Genomic DNA, 20,294 nt, shown 5'->3' with positions numbered 1-20,294 from the left:
TGGCACCGATTGGCTGTATTCTGAAGAGGGGAGATAAGGAGGACTTTGGACATTAGATTCTGTCTTCCTATTCTTTACTTTGTAGCTTAGCTGAACATTACTAGCATAGTTGAACAGTTTGTTGAAGTATTTTAACTAGAAGTTTAAGTATTAAGTTTAAACATTATTGTTTTAGAGAGAAGTGGTTTATTATGTGAATGTGTGTGGTAATGTGTGTGGATCTTCCCATCTATTCTATAATACCTCACCAAACCAGACAGGTGTTCATAAAGCAATAACTGACAGAGTGTTTGGCTATAAATTCCTTATTGTCAGGTGGTTCCTCTTATTTGTTAATTTGGATTAAAATAAAGAGTTATTCATAACACACAATATTGGTTTTGGGTCTGTCAGAATGATCAAGAAGGATGCTTGATCATTCATATTCACATTATGATGAACCACTCGTACTTCCAAAATTCAGCATTGTGCTTCTTTCCTCTGTCGCAGGTAAAACTTTATTACACAAAGGAGTTCAAATATGTTAAAATAAAAAGTTTACAAAATAAAGAGTTGGTACTCTTGAACCATTATAACTTAATTTTATTGATATGTAATTCTTCAAACAATCAAACCTTGTTTAAAGTTAACAGCGAGTGAAAGAAATTCATTCAATTTTAGCAAATAGTATTGCACCATGTCCCAATATCCCAACCAAATAAAATATCAAAGAAAAACAACATTTCTCTTCTTCAGTTAAATCATAAACATGAAACAAAGATAAACAAATACACCCACATGAGACCTTTCAGTAAACAAATGCAACTCGGCAGCAATTATTTTGTTCTGGCAAAAGACTTGGAGTTTTTCCTTTCAAAATATATCTTGTAAATACAATGAACTCTCCATGCACTTTTGGTATTTGACAGCAACATTTTTCTGTAATATGTTTCAGATCAGAAAACTTCAAACATTTCTAGAAACGTGCATATTTTGAAGAGTTGGAAGAGGCGAGTAGCATAGGTAAGCCAGTTGCTGGGTCTTTCTTACAACGATCCAGTGCTTGTTTGTAGTTGATCTTCTCATTTGTTATAGGGTCCACAATATCTTTGATATAGGCCGTCTCGGTTTGGATGTTCCTTGCAATAGAATTGTCAATCATTTTGGATCCAAGGGCATCTATGAGGGTGACTCTACGACCAGTGGCAGGATCTACCAGCCCCCCAGTCAGGTGTTGTGCCTCCATGTGACGAATAGCTGAATCTTTTGGCATCCAGCCTTTCTGAACAGCTTCTCCCACAGACAAACGCTCTTTGGTCATGGGGTCTTCAACTCCAGTGAAAGCTTTCTCTGCATTAAGCAGCCGTTGGACTTGGCTGTCCTCGATAAGGCCTCTTTGTGCCGCCTTGCTAACTTTGTATCTTTCTTTGTTGCTGATGTCAGTGATGCCACCTGTTGCTGCTTGAGCCTCCAGCAGTCTTTGGGCAGTGGTAGGGTCGATCAGTGTGCGCAAGGTGGCATTGCGGATTGTAAAGCAGGTGCCTGTATATGTATCCATTATTCCAGCAATTGGCTGTGTTTCRGTAGCARWGKTRARGTCTARSGRMRRARWTTTCRCAGATGAATTTGGTGTTTGGGTGACTGAGGTGAGTTTGGGTTGGTTGTTTTTGTCACCTGCAACAAGGAGGGCAAATTCCGAGATAGGAAGTTTGCCTTGTTTGTATTGTTGCAGATCATATTCTGATAGCCTTCCTTCCTTGATAGCATCTTTGATAGAGTACTGCTTCCCACTCTTGCGATCCAGCAGCACARATRTTTCTCCATCRGGRCCCWTRGASGTYAYCTCTTCCCAGTCACATTCCAGCTCCTGCAGATGAACATACTGCTGGCGATCAATGAGGCCCCCAAGGTAAGCATTATAAGGAGACATGTCTTTACCAGTTTCTGGATCCAAAATGGTGATTTTGGTTGAGACATTGGTTTCTTTGGTTCTTGTCTCTGCCTGTTCCTCTTTCTGCAGGTAGATCAGAATCTCACGAATTGTGCTGTCTCGTTCATGAATCTTATCTTTCTCGTCCAAGATCTGCCTTTCCAGTCGCTGGACATCTGACTCCATCTTAATGCTCTTCTGCCTGTTCATCTGTGTTCTTTCAGTCATCAGTCGAGTCTGTTGCTGGAAAGAAAGACTTGTGTCGTGTTTCTTTGCTTCAAGAGTTCTGAGTTCTCGGGTGAGGTTGTCATTTTCCCTTACTAGAGCATCTTTGTTSAWRYTAARASWTKTCWCTTCTCTTGAATTGTTAGATTTGGTGCTCATTAAGAAATTGATTTTGTCATTGAGACGCCTGATTTCATCCTCCAAGTCTTGTCTGGCAAATCTGTTCTGAGACACCTGCTCCCTCAGACGATCCCTCTCAGCTTCAACAGCCTGATCTTTCTCCACGCGAACAACCTCCTTATACACCGTCTTTTCACCTGACTTCTCTTTCTGCAGAATCTCGAGCTTTATAGTGAGATTACGAATGTCCCTCTGAATACGTAGGATGTCATGGGTTTCCTTGTCCATGTCAGAGCGTAAACCACTTGTCATCCTTTCCAGTTTTGGATCTCTTTCAACCTTCAGCACTTCCTCAACTACTATGCTCTCCTCAACAGGAGGCGGGGCATTTTCCAGTTGTGTGATGCGTAGTCGGATCTCTCTAAGTTCAGATTCAGCTTGGATCCTTTTTTGGTGTTCATCACTCTCTCTGATGATGCGCTCCTTGTCTTCCAACTTCGTTCTTAGTTGCTGTAACTCCAGATCTATCTGACGTCGTCTTGTTACTTGTTCATCCAGGTTTCTGCTCAGCCTGTCATGCTCCATTGATAGCCTTGGATCCTTTTGAAGTCGTACAACCTCCTGCACAACAACTTTCTCTTCAGGTTTCTGTCTCTCCAAAAGGAGGAATTTGTTTTGAAGGTCAAAAACCATCTCATCAATGCTTCGCCTCAGCTGTGCTTCATCCCGCACTTTTTTTCGCAGGCGTTCAGCTTCCTTCTCCAGCAGTGGATCAGGTTCATACTTTATTAATTCTCTGTTGACCAGTTGGGTCTCTATCTTGGACTTTTCTGCCTTCCATTCATCTCTTTCTTTTCGCAGCTGTCTAACCTGGTCTTCAAGAGAAGTACACTGGCTGTCTAATCGGTTCACCTGATCATTTAACCTCTGGATCTCTCGCTCGTTTTCCGGGCTTCTTTCTTCTTTCACCACCTCTTGGGTAACCTCTTTGAATTCTACTTTGGGTTTCTCTGACCGAAGGGCATTCAGATCAGTGTTGACCTGCCTGATCTCCTTTTCCAGATCGGTACGTTGTTTATTCGAATCCTGTATTTCTTTGCGGAGGCGTACAATTTCGACCTCTGTATTCGGGTCAATCCGGTATATCTCATTTACAATTTCTTTTATCTCAATTCTTGGCTTCCAGTCTTGAACTTCTCTGTAACGCTTGTGTAGCCCAATCACCTCTTGGGACAAAGAGCTATTTCCAACTCTCTCCTCCTCCACAACTGTTCGCAGCTTAGCTGACTCTGTAATGAGGTCAGGGTCTTCCTCAATCTTTTTGACCTCCTTAACAATGACTTTAGGCTGAATGTTGGGGATCATTCTTTCCAGCGCATTGATTTGACTTCTTGTTTGGAAGATTTCATCATTGAGGAGCTTGCACTTGTTGTTCTCATCAAAAATGTCAGTCTCAAATATTTTTAATTCTTTCAACATCTGTGGATTTTGTTCTACTTTAACCACTTCCTTCTTAACCACTCTCTCCTTGATAGTTGGTCTCTTCTGCTGGAGGATAGAAACTTCTGTCTTCATTTGGATCTGCTCTCCATCTCTTACTCTGATCTCATCTCTCATCCTTGCCATCTCATCTCTTATCTTTGCAGCCTCTACATCCAGCTGTGGGTCTTTTTCAAACTCAGTCACCTCTCTAGTTAGCAGTTTAGGGGTTTTGTTGTTAATGGTTTCCTCCAGGACGGTGATTTTCTTGTTTAAGATCTCAACCTCTGCCTGGACGGTGGTCCGCTTCAGGGCCTCTTGATTGAGAACATTGCTCAGTTCAGCCAGATCAGCTTCCAGTTTAGGATCCCGGTAGTATTGCAGTACTTCTTTCTCCTCAACACGTTCCACTCCTCTGCGGCTCTTAAGTGACATCATTCTGGTTTTGTAGGTTTTTAGCTGTGTCTGAACAACGGTTGTCCTCTCCTTCTCTTCGTCTAGTTCTTTAAACAGACTGTCTAATTCAAAGGCATTTTTTTGCTGGTTTTCAAGCTGCACCTGTTGCTGTGCCACCATTTGAACTTTTTCTTCACTCTGCGATAGAAAAGGCAATTTTTTTATATCTAAACACTTTATGATTTTATTTTCAGCTTAGCTTTAACAAGCAGTTACAGTTTCAAGGGCGTAAATATATTTTTATGACTTTCTTACCTGTGAAATTAAATTCTTTGCCAAGTTCATCTGTTTTTGCCGTTGAATGTTTTCCGATGTTGCTTCGGCATAACGTTTTGTCAGATTTCTTTCCTGTAACAAAAAAGTTTTTAAATAAAAAAACTTTTTTTAATAAAAAAAGAAACCTTTGTGGTAAAACCATATATACCTCTTTGTCGACAGCGTCACAGAGTGTGAGGTTTTGGGTCTTCTTTGGAACGGTTGCGCCAGCTTGTTCAAGTGTACCGTTGTATTTGTCAACATCAGCCTCATATTCCTACAAAGACAAAAAAGGTTAACATTTTAACTTATTAATATCTTGGCATATCAAATTATTAATAACATAAGCACTGTATTTTCTGTTTTGTTCTTACATTGAGTAGAGCCTGCAGGTCTAGAGAGAGGTCAGCCACTCTTTCCATGTCCTCTTCCTTCCGCTTCAGGTCATCCACCACTCGCTACAACATAAATCACAAATTCAGTTAAATTCTATTTATACAGCACCAAGTCACATCACATTGTCCTACTGGCCTGTCTGAAAAGTTGCCTAAAAGATCTCAGAAAGGAACCAATCATGTCCCAATCTAAAGACAATCAAAATGAAAAAAACGGAGTCATTGATCAGTCTGGAAAGGGTTACAAAGCCATTTCTAGGAATTTGGAACAAAAGTGAATCACCATCAGAGCCTTTGTTTAGCAACAAAGAAAACATGGACAGTGGTGAAGGTTCCCAGGAACGGCCATCTTACCACTTCTGGGAGGGGTAAGATGGCCGCTCCCAGGAATTACTGTGAAAATACGTCAGTGACTCAAACAGGAGGTCAGAACAACAATGAAGAAGAGAACAATGATCCAAACCTTAAAGACAAATCCAGCTCTTCTGGCTCAGAGAAAGGAGAATTATTGGAGATGCGGATGTTTAATCACCTTATTTCTCTGATGTGTGTATTAAAACAACTCCACAGAGTTGGAAAAAATTAGACTGTTGTTAGATTTAGGGGGAAATAGTTTTGAACATTGTTTTACCCTTAACAAATGAAATTATCACTTGAAACTGATTTTTTTATTTATTATTATTTATTTTTGGAAAGATAATAAGCGTTGTATTTACTTTCAGATAAATAAACAAAAAGAAAGCGTGACGAGGTAGCTCACTCTGCTCCTGCTACCATTACTACCCTACTTTTGCATGGTTCACATCTTGCCTCACCTTTTGGGAGCTCTGCTTGGCAGTGAGCTGGGACAGATCATCGCCGGAGTTTGTCTGATTTGTCGGCAGGTTGTCCAGGAAGGAGTTGAGGGATTGGCATGTGTTCTGGAAGTCCTTGTGCTTAGCTGAAGCTTCTTGTAGCACATTTTCCCTAAGAAAACACCCACAAGTGTAAGTTGTGTTAACTTGTGCAGAGTCTTTTTGTCATCTCAGGCTGTATGTTTATACACTGCTCAAAAAAATAAAGGGAACACTTAAACAACACAATATAACTCCAAGTAAATCAAACTTCTGTGAAATCAAACTGTCCACTTAGGAAGCAACACTGATTGACAACGGGGACCCTCGTCGGGTCAATTAGTGTTGCTTCCTAAGTGAACAGTTTGATTTCACAGAAGTTTGATTTACTTGGAGTAATATTGTGTTGTTTAAGTGTTCCCTTTATTTTTTTGAGCAGTATGTTAAAGTAACTACCGTACCTTTCCTTCAGCTGGTTGGCGACATTTGTGTAGCGACTCTGCAGCTGTTTGACGTCGTTCCTCTGGCGCAGAATGTCAGGGCAGTACTCCTGGTGGTTTTTCTGCAGGGAGCTGCACAACCTCTCAGTCGCCTCCAAATCCTGATTCAGCTTTATCATGTCATCCTGGGCAGCTGCCACAGACCGCCGCTGGCGCTGAGCACAACAAAGATGGCACTCCAGTTAAAATATTTCTCAGGATAAGGATTTGTGCCTGTCAACTCGTGTTTGCGTGATTTTACTCACCTGAATGTCATCAGATCGGGCTTGAATTGCATTTGGTATGTCAGGAATTGGACCATCTGCACTCAGGTTTCTCTCGAATCCAGACACAAGGCCGTCGACCTTCTGTATTTGATTCTCCAGGTTGAGAGACACATTTGCTCTAATAAAATAGAGGAAAGATGGATGAAGTCTAAGGCAACAAATCAGAACATAAACGTGGGAATCAAATGGATTTTGTTACATAAAAACTGTCAAATTTAGCACCACCTAGCACAAATGTAAGTTTTTTAGTTCATGTGATAATCACAGATAAGATTGTTTCAATGCAATTATAATAAAGTAACATTTTTGTGAAGGATCATCATAGTTTTAAATACTAGAGTTATACCTTCAATATCCAAAATGTCTGATAAATGGCGATAAAGCTGCAGATATAACCTATTTATTAGCACTTATAGCAGTTTGAGTCTCTTCAAACTACTAGCAGATAGCTCTGTGAAACCAGCATGTTCCTTTGGTAACAATAAGAGACTTTGGAGAAATTCAATGTTGTTAGCTTTTGTTAGCTAGCATCACAACCACTCTCACCTCTTGTGGGGCATCATTCCCATATTCTACATATTCCAACTTGCTTGTCTTACAAATAATTTTGAACTTTATATCAAATATCATTTCTCAATTGTAACGTTATTGGTCATAAGTTCACTAATAGCTATCTTATCATAGCTAATATTAGCTTAAAAACAAATTGGTTATTTATATCTGTGTGTGGATTAATAAGGGTTTAGGTTACTAAGATTTAAGTAGTGTAAATCACTGAAAAATAAAATGTTACCATTTAATTTCTTGTTCCAACAGTTTTAATGAAAATAATTACAGAAATGACAGTTTCTAAACTCTAAGCAACAGGATGAAACCTGAACCCAGCATGGCGGTGTGATCTCCTCCATCAATTTAGATCTTCTCTTAACTTTTTTTATTCTATTTCTGTGGATATGAATCACATCTGCTTGTCTTATGAGGTGTTTGTTTTTGAATTGCTGCTGCATAAATAAGCTAAATTGGATTTATTGAATTTGCCTTTTGTGCGAGTGTTTCCTTGTCTTTATAAAAGACTTACTTCTTATTGTAGAGATCCGCCAGGCTGGCCAGCTTGTCGTACTTGTCATTGGCGGCGCTGAGTTTCTGCGGGAGTCCAGAAGACGTGCCGTTGGGATCTTTGGACAGCAAAGGCTGCAGGTTGGCCTGGGCTGTCTGTTTCTGCTGCTCCAGAGCGTTCAGCGTCTTAGCAGCTTGCTGTAGAGAGCAGTTAGTTTGACATAAATTAATGACAGATCACATATCAGATCATCTCATCTATAAAAATGTAAATTCTACAAACACTTTACAAAGAAAACTGATGTAGATCATTGGGTGTAAATGCACGCCATCATGATCTGCAGGTGTTTGGAGCTGTAGCTTAATCTGTTTTTGGTTTTCATAATTTTTTTTATATTTACAAAATTTGGTCTGAGTTGATTCCTCTTTGTGTTTACTTCTTGGATTATTAATATGAGTTAATTCCTGTTTCTTAATGTTTACTTTTTAAGTTAGTTTCAGAGTTTTCTCCTTTTCGCTCACCGTTTTTTTTATTTCTCCCTTCATCTGTCTGCCAGTATGCTTCCCGTTGCAGCTGTTTTAAATCTCCTCTTTTCCTCTGCCTTCCCTCTTCCTCCTGCGGCAACTACTCACCTCTGATTAGCTCTTCAGGTTTATTTGCATATTCTCCAGTTTAGTTAGTGGCAGCCATGCACTTAAATTAATTTGTCACTTCTACCTCTCTCTTCTCATTTTCTTTTAACTCACTGCTGGATTCTCCTGGTGTTTCCACCATGTTCCCAAGTGGTTCTACTCCAATAATTTCCCAATTCTGGGTTGAATAAAGTACATCTTATCTTATTTTTTATCATGCATTGTATACCTCCATTCAATATTTCTTTAACAAAATCCTTTAAACATTACATGAATCTATATCATTTTCTATTTGACTCTATTTTAAGTGTTACATTCAATAAAAACATACAATTATAATAGTGTGAATTATGATTTTTTTTTCTCCTTGCTTTTATTTTAAACCTCCAAAAATGAAAAGAGAAACCATTGAGTGAAAGCTCTACTGAAACCAGTGACCAGGACTTCATTCCCACTGAAACCATTGGTGTTTGTGTCGACTCACCTCCTGCTCTCTCAGCTTCTTGGCCAGATCTCCGGTCGGGTCGGTGCAGCTCACCGGGGTTCGCAGGCGGCTCAGCAGGCCCTGCTCCGTGTCGGCCAGGCCGGAGTCCAGCTGGTTCAGCTGCTGAGCCACAGCTGCCAGTTTGGGGTCTTTAGGAGCTGAAGAAAGTGGAACTGAGTGAAGAAACAGTAAAATTATCCTCTGATTGATCTGATTTCATTGGAAACTGAGGCGTTTTTCACAGATTAAACATCTGAATCATGATGGTAAGAAGTGAAAGACAAACACCTGACTGTAGAGCCTGAGAGATTTCTGGTTTATTATTCTTCAGGGACGCTGCCAGAGCTGCTCTCCTTCTCTTGGTTTCTTCAAGCTCGTTGCCCAAACTGATGAGGCAAGAGCAAAGTGGAGAGGATGTGTGTCATATTTACCCTTTCACTCTCTTGTGACTTATTGCTGAACAAGATAGGATAGATCTATGTGCTACACAAACATGCTCATTAAATTTTTTGCACACAATCATTCTTGGATGATGAGATTTTAGTCTGCTCAGTTCTGGCTGTCACTTTAAATCCTAATAAGCTGCTGCTGTCCACATCCCTAATTCAACTCTTACATGTGAAAATGGCTGCAAATAGATGTACAACTGTGCATCTTTGAAAAGGAGAAGTGGAACCTCCCGCACAACCAACAAGAATGCATCAAGTGGTTTCTGAATGGCAAGTCAACAACAAAACACTTCTCTTTTCCAGAAGCCATTGTACAGCGCATACAGCGATAAAACCAGTTGGCCAAACTTGCTGGAGCTACGCTTGGGTTGCTAGGTAACAGTGCAGTGCCCATTGATTGTGACTCAACATTCATAAGGTTTTTGAAACAGCTCTTTTTCCAGACACCAAGAACCATCAACCTATCGCCACAAAATGGCTGGTTGGTTTTTACAAGCAGTTGAAACCCAAATGGAAACATAAAAACATTCAAAAAGTGAATTTTGCCAAGCAGATCCCTTTAAATACAGCGCAGCTTTCCATTACTTACAGGTCAACAGTATAAATGGCATCTGGGTTGGGAGGTGGGATTGTGAAGCAAACTCCAGGGAAGGTTTTAGTTGCTCCATCAGAAGAAATAACTTTCCAGTTGTTGTTGTCGGAGAAGGATTTCAGGGTGAATTTTTCCTGTCTTGAAATAGAGCCCTACACAGCGATAATAATAGAAACGCACTGTAAAACACAGCTCATGAATTGTAAAGATGTTTCTAATCCACTGTTTAGAAACTACTGAGGTATTTGACGGCGGTCAGGGCTGCACCTCGTCAGTCTCCCAGTCGCACAGGGACTCCACTGTGATGGGTTTGTTGGTGGGAGTGCGGCGCAGCTTCAGAGGAGGAACAGTTGTACTTTTTCGCCTCAGGTCGGCCAGCTGCTGCTCCGCGGTGTGGACAGTATTTTCCTCCACCTGCAGAAAAACAAAGCCACATGAAAATCCAGAGGAAGAATGTCCTAACCCGATCTTAATCTGTCACGTCTGAGGTGGTCCTGCCATATGGCAGCAAGCTTGTAAGACAGATGTACGTCATTTATTGGTGTTCATTTTAAAGCCTAATGCCAGCCTTCTCTTTGAGTGCCTTCGCATTCTTTCCCATCACAAAATGCATTGTTCATTTTAGCTCAAATTTCTAATAAAGACATCTCTACTGGTGCTAGAAAAGCCAAAGGATGTGCATCCCTGTTTGTGTAATAATTTAGGATTCTCAGGCTTCCAGGATGGGGCTGAAACGGTTAATCGGATGAATCGATTATTAAAATAGTTGTCAACTCATTTAGTAATTGATTAATCATTAACTGGAGTATACAAGCTAAGAAAATAGATGATTTCTGGAAGAACACCACACTCAGAGAAGCAAGTAAGTCAAAACTGTATGAAAAAATAAATACATTTTGCATTTAAGATTTAAAAAACCGGGCTGCACAGTGGCACAGTTGGTAGAGCTGTTGCCTTGCAGCAAGAAGGTTATGGGTTCGATTCCTGGCCCTGGTCTTTCTGCATGGAGTTTGCATGTTCTCCCTGTGCATGGTGGGTTTTCTCCGGGTACTCCGGTTTCCTCCCACAGTCCAAAAACATGACTGTCAGGTTAATTGGTCTGTATAAATTGTCCCTAGGAGTGAGTGTGTGTGTGCATGGTTGTGTGTCTCTGTGTTGCCCTGCGACAGACTGGCGACCTGTCCAGGGTGACCCCACCTCTCGCCCGGAATGTTAGCTGGAGACGGGCACCAGCAACCCTCCCGACCCCACTGAGGGACAAGGGTGTAAAGAAAATGGATGGATGGATTTAAAAAACCCTTCTTGGTGTGTAAATATGTTCTACCCAAAACTGCTCAAATGGCATAACTTTAGCTTCATCCAATTCACATTCTGTAAAGAAGATCTCTTTTCTTTCTGTCAAGTTATTAATTGGTTGATTAAAAAAAACAAACAGATCAGTCTTACACTTTATTTATGCTAAGTCAAAGCTGAGGTTTTGACGTTAGATGTAATTTTTAGCTGCAGGTGCGTCCTTTGCTAGAAATGTAAAAAAACATGCACTAAAGGAACGCTAAGTTATTGCTTTTTAGGTAATAAATGAATGAATGCATTTTAGGTAATATGTGTTTATCTTCAAAAAACAAGAGAAGTCCAGTTGCCTTTTATTTGGACGCCTTTTATTACCACAAACACTAATGTAACTAATATGAGTTCCACTGGCCGATTATTTCACTTAGAACAAAATATATTTCTCATGATATTAGTAAAGTAATCTGTCAGTGGAACTGGTACTTTTCCCCGTCAATATTAAATTGTTGACTTAAAACAAGCTTCTATATCTGGATGAAAAGTTACTTGTGAGTTAGTTTTGTCCCGTTTTAAGATTTCTGCACCAGAAACCAAACAAGAACAGTTGGTAAGGCTTTGTGCTTTTGCAGTGGTTAGGAAGTAAATGAATGCACAGCAGTATAAAGTATTCGCACAAGTAAATTCACAATGACAAAGACAATTCCTTTTCATATTTGACGTCAATGTTGGTGGCAGGTTTGCGGGACAAAGTATAACAAGCAAATCCAAAACCACTGCAGTCAAACCTCTTTCTTCTCTCATTGTCTCACCTGAAGCTGCAGCAGCGACTCGATGTTGCTCTTCGTCTTTAGAGACTCTGGACTCATGGTGCTGCTGAGTTGACTCAGCGTCTCTGACAGCTTCTGAGTGTCATTTTGGTACTGGAAAATGGACACTCACTTGTTATCACTTATAAAAACATGCTGGACAATTAGAACATCTGTCCACGTACACACTGTAAAACATTTGAGCCACATTTAGTTGTGTCTATTGTCTTCTATTCTTTAAGTCAAATCAATTACCGAGTTTTAGATTTTGGACCTAAATGTGAGTTTGTGAAAACTTAGTAAATTGTGTTAAACTTTTATTAATTTTGTCAAACTTCAAGAGTTGAATAAACTAGAGTTTTCAGCAAAAGCATCTAAAAAAAACTGAAAGAAGAAAAAGACAGGAGTGGGAGCTATTTCCCAGAATGCTTAGCGGCATGTTTCTGTAAATGTTATTTTAAAGCTTGAGGATAAAGTCCTGTTCACACTAAATGTTTCTGAGCTGAATTCATTGTGACGTTTAATAAAATTCATTATCAGATCAGAAATTTTGTTCATGCAATTTGAAATGAATTTAAATTATTCTAAAGTAAAATAAGTAGATATTTTAACTTGATATTGTGAGTAAAATAATAGAGAAATGTGGCTCTTTATCTAGGTGAGGGCAGTTTCTTTTATTGCATATTGTGAAATAATTATTTGGTTTAAATTGCAGCATTAAGTTATAACTCACAATTCAAGATTAATGAAGTTAAAAAACAATGTTTAGACAACTTGTCTCTTGTTGTTAAATCACCTTCAGGAACTTTAATTTCTGAGTTAAAACCAATAAAATTTTCTTGTCAACTTAAATTGCATTTTCCAGGCAGCAGGTGGGCTTTCATTTTCAAGTTAAACCAACTTCAAATGTTTTACAGTGTAGCATGCCCTCCAATATTGTGCTTTTACAAACTTTACCTACCTTATTGAATTTTTGCATATTTTGCAGATGTTCTTCTTGACATATGCAAAGATTCAGGAACTTCTGCCACTCGTTTTTCACAGCTCTGCTTTGGGCCTTAAAGTAAAGAATGTATTTGTATTTAATTTTCAGTCAACTTAAAAGGTTTAATTTAGATGGAATCTTTGGTTTCAGTACCTCTATTAGGTGGCTGGCTGGGTGTTTCAGGGAAATGTACGTTTCACCCTCATCCTCGAGTCTGTTCACTTTGCCCTCGTGATCCAAAAGCTCTTTGTTCTTGAAGTTCTGATTGAAAGAATATTACAAGTTGTTCTCAACATGCAATGCCTTGAAATTAGGATGGTTGTTTGATTTATATGCTACCAAATTAGGCAGCCAGGTACAGGGGCACTGGAAAAATAATAAAACAGTTCTGACTTTAATCTCAGAATTCTGAGAAAAAAAGTCAGAATTCTGACTTTAATCTCAAAAATAATAATTCTGACTTTAATCTCAGAATTCTGAGGTTAAAGTCAGAATTTCTTTTCCCCAGTGGCCCTAATGCCCTAATCCTCTTCCGTAGCCAGGAATTTACACAACAAGCAAAAGTCTAACATTTCTACAAGTTTCTGTGCAGATCAGCAGCAGACAGATTATTGACCCTTTGCAACTATGTCACTAAATAATTTGAGGCACCATGGGACGTCGGAAGTGAGGGACGGGAGCGACTAAAACTGTTTTCCAAAGTTGTTGTTTTTTTCCAGTTCATTCATGGCTTCCACTTGTTCGAGTCGAGATAATTAGACTGTGAATGTAACACACCTGGTTGGGGCTCATAGACGGAGGTATTTACAAAAGAGCAGCATTAAAAATGCACAAAAGACAAGATGCTAACCTTTTTTTTCCGTACAATGCTAGGCTACATGACGGTGGGGCACTGTTTCCATGGTTACTAACGGTTAGACGCGCACCTTCTCCATAATGCGATATTTAATATATTTCTTTACTTATAAAGTATATGAACATTAATCTTCTTATGTTGTATAAAGTCTTCGCTGCAAATCCGTGATTACACCGAGGGCTGACAGTCATCATTAGTAACAGCTGCCTGCCAGTCGTTATGATTAACGGCTGCTATCCGTCGCCGCTGTATCTTTCCTCATTAAAAGTTAGAAAATAAAATGACAAGTTTGGTTTTCATCCTTTTCTGTTTGTACAGCCGATCACGTAGCACCCTATGATGAGCATTTTTAAATTGAAATCAACAAAATAAAAGCAATATTAAGTTACAGACGTCTGTTTTTAGACTAGCTTTAAAGGAGCGTATTGGTTGTTTTGACGTCCGTCATGGCGGCGTGGGCGGAGTTCTGGAGAGCGTGACGTCACGTGCAAAGGGTCAACACATGAGTTATTCAAAAACCCATTTTGTTCCCTTTAACTCAGTCCTGACCTCATACTGCAGGCGAACACTAGTAGGATCCGCCATTTGATCGCTCCAGTCCTGCTTCTTGATCTTTTCCTGCTCTTCTCCCAGGAAGCTCATCTCCTTGTTGCAGTCTCTCATGTGTTGGTAGAGGCTGCTCAGATACTGGCTGCGTAACTTGGATTTTTCCTGAAGGAAAACGGCTTCATTTAAACACTCTCCTTTGATTTAAATAAACATTAATCCTAATCTAAACAACACAGCTATAATCTGTTAAGCCATATACACTGCTCTAAGTTTTAATGTAATGGCTAAAATACCATACCAACTTTATTTATAAAGCACTTTAAAACAACCACAGCTGATACAAAGTGCTGTACATTAAAACACAACATAACAATAAAAAAAACAACAACTCTTGCAGTTTAAAAACAAACATACAATTTAAAACTAGATCCCGCTGGAGTTGAAAGTCAAGTAAAATAGATGGGTTTTAAGACGAGCTTTAAAAATAAGGTCAAAACGTTATGCTCGTTTAATTTCAGAACTATCCAACCCAATTCAGTCATAAAAATAACATCAATAGATAAAAATAAAATTAGAAAGCTTCTATAATCTCATTTTTAACCTGAATGTGTTTGGTTTTAAAACAATCAACTCACCAGCATAGTGTAATATTGCCTTTTCAGTGGCGTGAGTTTCTCCTGAAAGACAAGGCAGCAACATGCTGGGTAAACTATCCGTCTCAAAGGTTCAGCAAGACGGAGGAAAACGGAAATGCATCCTGACAGTGTGTTTTGGTGAGCACCTTGCTGCCAGCAGAGCTGACGCAGAGCTGTGAGTTGTAAGCCTCCAGCTCTTTATGCAAGATGTTCTGAGCAGCGATCTGCTTCTCCAGGTCCGCCAGCGTTGGGCCGTACTCCTCTGAGCTCAGCGCTCTCTGATAGCATAAGCAGCACAAGAGCTCAGTTAATAAATGCTTCTTTTAAGCAACACCATTAAACAGAAATGGATGTTTCATTTGATGTTGGAGGAAGTGGCCAGAACTTACTTCCTTCTGGGCGAAAACAGGCTCCCAGTTAATTCTGGTCATCCGAGACACGTCTTCAATTTGCTCATAGAGCTTTACATATTCAGCTGTGACTATTGACCATCGCTTGTGTAGTTCATGAATGCTGGAAGGAAAAACAAGAAAGGTTAAAACAAACCAACAAGCAAAATAGACTGCAAAAACAAAACGTCTTTAGTACTTTTGGTCTGATTTCAAGAGCAAATATCTTAGTAAAATAAAACCAACTTACTAGTGACTTTCAGAAAGAAATGTTCTTAAAAATTTCTTACTAGTTACTAGAAACTTACTAGTGGTCAAAACTCGCTTCTGACCACTAGTAGGTTTTAATTTTCTAGTAACTAGAAAGTTCTTTTAAGACAATAATTCCACTTGCAAATTATTTTATAACAGGGAAAATGTTTTATTTTAAGTGGAACTAGCACCTTTTAATCAATATTTAAGAATTATATAGAAATATAGGAATTATACTTAAAACAAGCTGCTATCTCTTGCTGACAAATTACTGTAGTTTCATGTTGTCTTATTTAAAGTGCACTAAAATATTTGCACTGGAAATTAGACCAATAATACTTAGACCAGTAATACTTTGTATTTTTGCAGTAAACTGATTTCTGTCTTCTTATCAAACTGAATTTTCTTTGTTTTTGTCTCATGCACTCACTCGTTCTCAACATCTGCAACGGCAGGGTAGTTGATTTCCCTGAGACTGCCAATGTCCAGGAAGAGTTTCTCCAGCAGGCCCTCTGCAATGCCCAATATATGATTGATCTCAGCCTTGTGCTCAAATTCTTTCTCTTTCTTGTCATTTTCAATATCCTGGTGAGTAAAAATAATAATAAAAAAATCGGAAACAGCTTGTGAAAGATGAAAAGTTCTATTTGCACAGCTTTATGTTGAAGCAGGTTTCCCTTCTCACCACTTTCAGCAGTTTTTCAGCCTTGAGGATGCATTGCACCACTTCGTCAGAGTCCTTCTGCATCTTGCCAACCAGTAAATTTGCACTGGTGGACTGAGACCTGCAGACAAAAAGAGTCCAGTTAAACTACAAACACTCAAAATACACCAACAGTCACTGATTAAACAGTATCTTATAAATATGCTACATATTTTCGTCTTGTTTGTTCCTGTCTTTGCAATGTAACATAAAGAACATTCAATGAACAGCATCATTTTATACAGAAAATAATTGTGAATTGTTATGATTAAGGATGATTTTTGTCTGAAAGCATTTGTTATAAATAACTTTTTAAAAAATCATAAAACATCCTACAAGACCATGTAATTAAATCTTTACTCAGATCAGTCACCCAAACTCAGACTGAAAATATTTCAAAGTTTCATGAATGTTTTTGCTCAGACTATGAATATTTTTGGATAATTGATCACTTACAGTCTGAACTAAATTAGTTTATAAAAAGAAAAGACAAATCAGTGTTGTGCATGAAAAGATAAAATTGTAAAACATATTGGTAATGACCAACTAACATTAAGAGTAACTTGAATTCCAACTTTCTTAAAAATTTACTGAATAGATAGTACATTTCATAAAAACTTCAACAATGTTTACAGAAATGCAGAGGGAAAATTAAATGGTGAGCAGAATCTGCTGGTTTTTAACTTGATTTGTACTAACCAGCTAAATATGCTAGCAGGTCATTTTACAGCCCTGTTTGGAGTAGATGCTATAACTGAGCGAGGAAGACTACATCATATATCAGTAAAAAATGTTAATGACGTCAGAGAAAGAACAGAGGTGTGAAAAACTCATTAAAATGAGATTGTATGCTGTTTATTAAGGCGGAGAAAGCAACATTTTAAACTGATAACAGGAAGGCTAAACAGAGAACAGCTTGTTTGATTCTTTTGCGCTTTTAACTTACATCTATTATGGACTATCCTCAATTTGGAAATATTTTCAGCCCTTTGGAAATCTCATAATTAAGGTCTAATTTACAGGAACTGCTGTTAGTGAAGCTAACTAGGCTAATGGCTAATTTATGTTAGTTAAGACAATTAAAATTGTGAACTTAGTAAAAAACTTAGCCTTTTTAACAGCAAACTCACTGAAACAATCTGTTGCAACACGCAATAAATCAATTAATCGCATGATAAATTTAAAAAAGCTAAATAGTTCCCAAGTGTATAATTTATTGTTTTTCTCTTTCTACCAAAAATTGGATGTAAAAAGTTTTCAGTCTGGTGTTTTAGTCTCAAGTTTATTTTTTGAGGACACTTTTGTTTACAGAGAATTTCATAACTCCTTTTATTTGTTGTTTTAATTGTTTATTTTGTATATTTAAAATGTCTGCAGTGTTAAATGTTCATTCGAATTTAAAGCTTATTGATTTTTTGAGAACATATTCGTGGATCATTATCTGAAATTTGCCCTAAAACAACAATATTATTATTATTCACAACTTCTGGGATACTTTGTTTAAAATAATGGATGAATCTCCAAGAACGTTACTTTTCTCTGATTTATCGGAGGACATACGCAGCTCAAAAACGTTCAAAATGTGAAAAATTCAGATTCAAACAGTAGAAAAATTACAATATTCCATAAAACTTGAAGAAGGACGAGTTTAAATATTTATTTGTCACAGTTCTGTGGTTAGCAGTGGGCAATTATTCACCTGAAAATTAACATGAAATGTTGCAAAATATCAACGGAACACGGCTCCCTAACGTAACCACGGCAACAGAAACCACAGCAACCGGTTTCAGAAAGAAGAAAAACTAGTTTCTTCCGTTTCGAGGTTAATTCCTGCCGTTTCTTCCGGTTCAGGAGCGAGGAGCTGCTGCCTTTCTGTCCCCGCTCCCTCTGCGGGCCGGTACCGGTCCCGCTCACTCAGCAGGAAAAGCCGGTATGAGAACAATGTCGGTGCTCTCCCGGACCGAGCCGATTTTCTCATGATTTCAGCACGACAACGTAAGAAGAATGTGTTTGTGGTTTTCACAGTTTGGAAGAAATGCTAGATAACGAAATGTAGTTTTTTTTTAAATGTTACAAATCTGCTCTTAATTTTACCTTAGTTTGAATCTGCATTCTTCTGTTTACCTTCAACCTAATTTTCCCCATTGTGGGACGACACAGAATAACAGTGACAAAACATAAATATATATGATATTTTATTCTAAACAGTGACAAAGCATAAATATATATGATATTTTATTCTAAACAGTGACAAAGCATAAAAGTCAGATCTTACTCTTGTTCTTATGAGAGGCATCTGACAGATTATGTAAACCAAATTTTCATTTCTATCTTAGCTTTTGACTGAAAAGCTTTCACTCCTTTGTGTTTTTGCTTGAGTTTTATTAAAAATGTTCTTCTTTTTCGCTATGCGGCTTCATGTTCAAGGACACAGTCCGTATAATAAATGATGTGGAACAAAAAAATAAAATTAGTAAAAAAAACTTAGATGCATGGAGCCAATAAAAAAAAAAAAAAAATAAATAGAAGTATTTAGTGTAATTTTATAAAAGTGTATCTTTAAGGAGGCCCAGCTGTTTGGCTGCATGGTGGATGAGGAACAGAGTTACAGTTCACACCCTCAGACATCGCTGCAGAAACACAGTCCACCTAAAGGTTCTTCCTGTTTTCACACAGCGTGTGTTTTCCTCAAATAAGGGTGAAAATTTTGTCTTTTTCAGGATCCCCCATGATTTTAGTGCAAAGAGTTTAAATTTAAAACAGTACTGATTACAGTGAGGCCTCTGTTAAGCTGCTTACACATAATTTTCCATGTTGCCATGTTTGTTAGTGTAGAGAAAAATGTGTTTTGTGTTTTTACATGTGCATAAGTTATCATTGTGTGTCCCTTTTGACACGCCCCTATTCCTGCTCTGCTGTTCACTAATTCAACTTTGTTTCATAAAAAACTGCATATTTGAACAAAAATGTTCATTTCCTATCAGGTTTTTTATATATATTTATATTTTAAATGTCTAATTCCTTGTTTTTGTGCACAAACCTGGTGAATGTGTATACTGGGGATCAGATGAGTGTAATTAGGAAGGTTTTTTTAATACTCTCTTTTCTTCTTTTAGACAAATTAATCAGAAAATAAACCATGCCATCTATTTTACTTTTATTTTCAAGCAGCCAGCATGCAGAGGTGAGCATCCAGCTAGCCTAACTTAAGATTCAGTGATATTTTTATGGGGTTGTTGTTGTGTTTTCCAATGGCATCATGTCTTCCTACACACTGCAAAAACATAAAATCTTACCAAGTATTTCTGGTCTAGTTGTAAGGACAAATATCCTAGTACACATAAAATATGACAAAACTAATGTACAAGTAACTTTACGGCAAGATAAACCAGCTTGTTAAGTATATAGTTCCTTAATATTCATGAAAAAGTACTACTTCCTCTGGAAGATTAATTCAGTTTTAGCATGGGGAAAATGTCTTGTTGTTGAACAAGACTGTAAATGATCTACAGTGGTACTAGTACTTTTTAAAAGGAATTATGTACTTAAGACAAGCTACTAGAAAGTTAATTTAGTCTTATTTCAAGTTTACTAAGATATTTGCACTAGAAACTAGACAAAAATACTTGGTAAGATTTGTGGAAGATAAGCAACAGTGTGGCGTCCGTGTAAGGAGACAAGCTGTTCTCAGTTGTTTGATTTAAATCCATGATTAATTAAAGATGATTAAAAAAAACATAAGATTTAGTTGTAGCATTCATGAATGGATGTGGGTGGGAAGTTAAAGTGCCTGAAAGTAGGAGAACAAGACGAGCTGCATAACTGAGAAGGGCTGGCCTGCATTTCTTTAGCTGTAGTAGTTGTGAGGTCAGAAAATCTGGTAGAGCAAACACTCCCTGGTTGGGTTTGGCTCACTTTCCCCTCCTCACTCACAAGGGAAGATCCTTCAATGAATCGCTACAAAAAAGTTGGTGTTTTAATTTATTTAATGTCAAAGTGACGCTTGTAGATTGTAGGAATATTTGATTTAGCTAAATCATGTCGTCAGTGGGGACAGTGATGCAACAGAGAGATAAAACACACACACACACGTTTGCGTGGCTATCTTTGTGGGGACTTTCCATTGACTTCCATTCATTTCTACAGCCTAAACCTTACCTTTACCCTTTTCCTAACC

The 20,294-nt window shown here is 38.2% G+C and overlaps 1 protein-coding gene across 1 annotated transcript in view; it reads right to left on the bottom strand.

Moving 5' to 3' along the window:
• Positions 1 to 561: 561 nt before the first annotated feature.
• Positions 562 to 20,294, bottom strand: part of evpla (envoplakin a) — a 21,725-nt gene continuing 1,992 nt past the window's right edge. Inside the window, exons 3-23 of the mRNA XM_008417662.2 lie at positions 16,100 to 16,199; positions 15,845 to 15,999; positions 15,163 to 15,286; positions 14,920 to 15,051; positions 14,774 to 14,815; positions 14,139 to 14,300; positions 12,887 to 12,994; positions 12,710 to 12,805; positions 11,752 to 11,862; positions 9,920 to 10,066; positions 9,650 to 9,804; positions 8,900 to 8,997; positions 8,612 to 8,784; positions 7,517 to 7,692; positions 6,418 to 6,556; positions 6,134 to 6,327; positions 5,655 to 5,805; positions 4,819 to 4,902; positions 4,614 to 4,721; positions 4,445 to 4,537; positions 562 to 4,327 (exon numbers count right to left, since the gene is read on the bottom strand). Coding sequence (XP_008415884.2) covers positions 956 to 4,327; positions 4,445 to 4,537; positions 4,614 to 4,721; positions 4,819 to 4,902; positions 5,655 to 5,805; positions 6,134 to 6,327; positions 6,418 to 6,556; positions 7,517 to 7,692; positions 8,612 to 8,784; positions 8,900 to 8,997; positions 9,650 to 9,804; positions 9,920 to 10,066; positions 11,752 to 11,862; positions 12,710 to 12,805; positions 12,887 to 12,994; positions 14,139 to 14,300; positions 14,774 to 14,815; positions 14,920 to 15,051; positions 15,163 to 15,286; positions 15,845 to 15,999; positions 16,100 to 16,199 — 5,920 coding nt within the window. The 3' untranslated portion in view covers positions 562 to 955. The remainder of the gene's footprint in view (positions 4,328 to 4,444; positions 4,538 to 4,613; positions 4,722 to 4,818; positions 4,903 to 5,654; positions 5,806 to 6,133; positions 6,328 to 6,417; positions 6,557 to 7,516; positions 7,693 to 8,611; positions 8,785 to 8,899; positions 8,998 to 9,649; positions 9,805 to 9,919; positions 10,067 to 11,751; positions 11,863 to 12,709; positions 12,806 to 12,886; positions 12,995 to 14,138; positions 14,301 to 14,773; positions 14,816 to 14,919; positions 15,052 to 15,162; positions 15,287 to 15,844; positions 16,000 to 16,099; positions 16,200 to 20,294) is intronic.

Source organism: Poecilia reticulata, linkage group LG1, assembly GCF_000633615.1.
Source record: "Poecilia reticulata strain Guanapo linkage group LG1, Guppy_female_1.0+MT, whole genome shotgun sequence".
NCBI classification, from domain to species: Eukaryota; Metazoa; Chordata; class Actinopteri; order Cyprinodontiformes; family Poeciliidae; genus Poecilia; species Poecilia reticulata.
The sequence above is the reverse complement of the archived record's forward strand: the minus strand, read 5'-3'. Positions and strand labels throughout refer to the sequence as shown.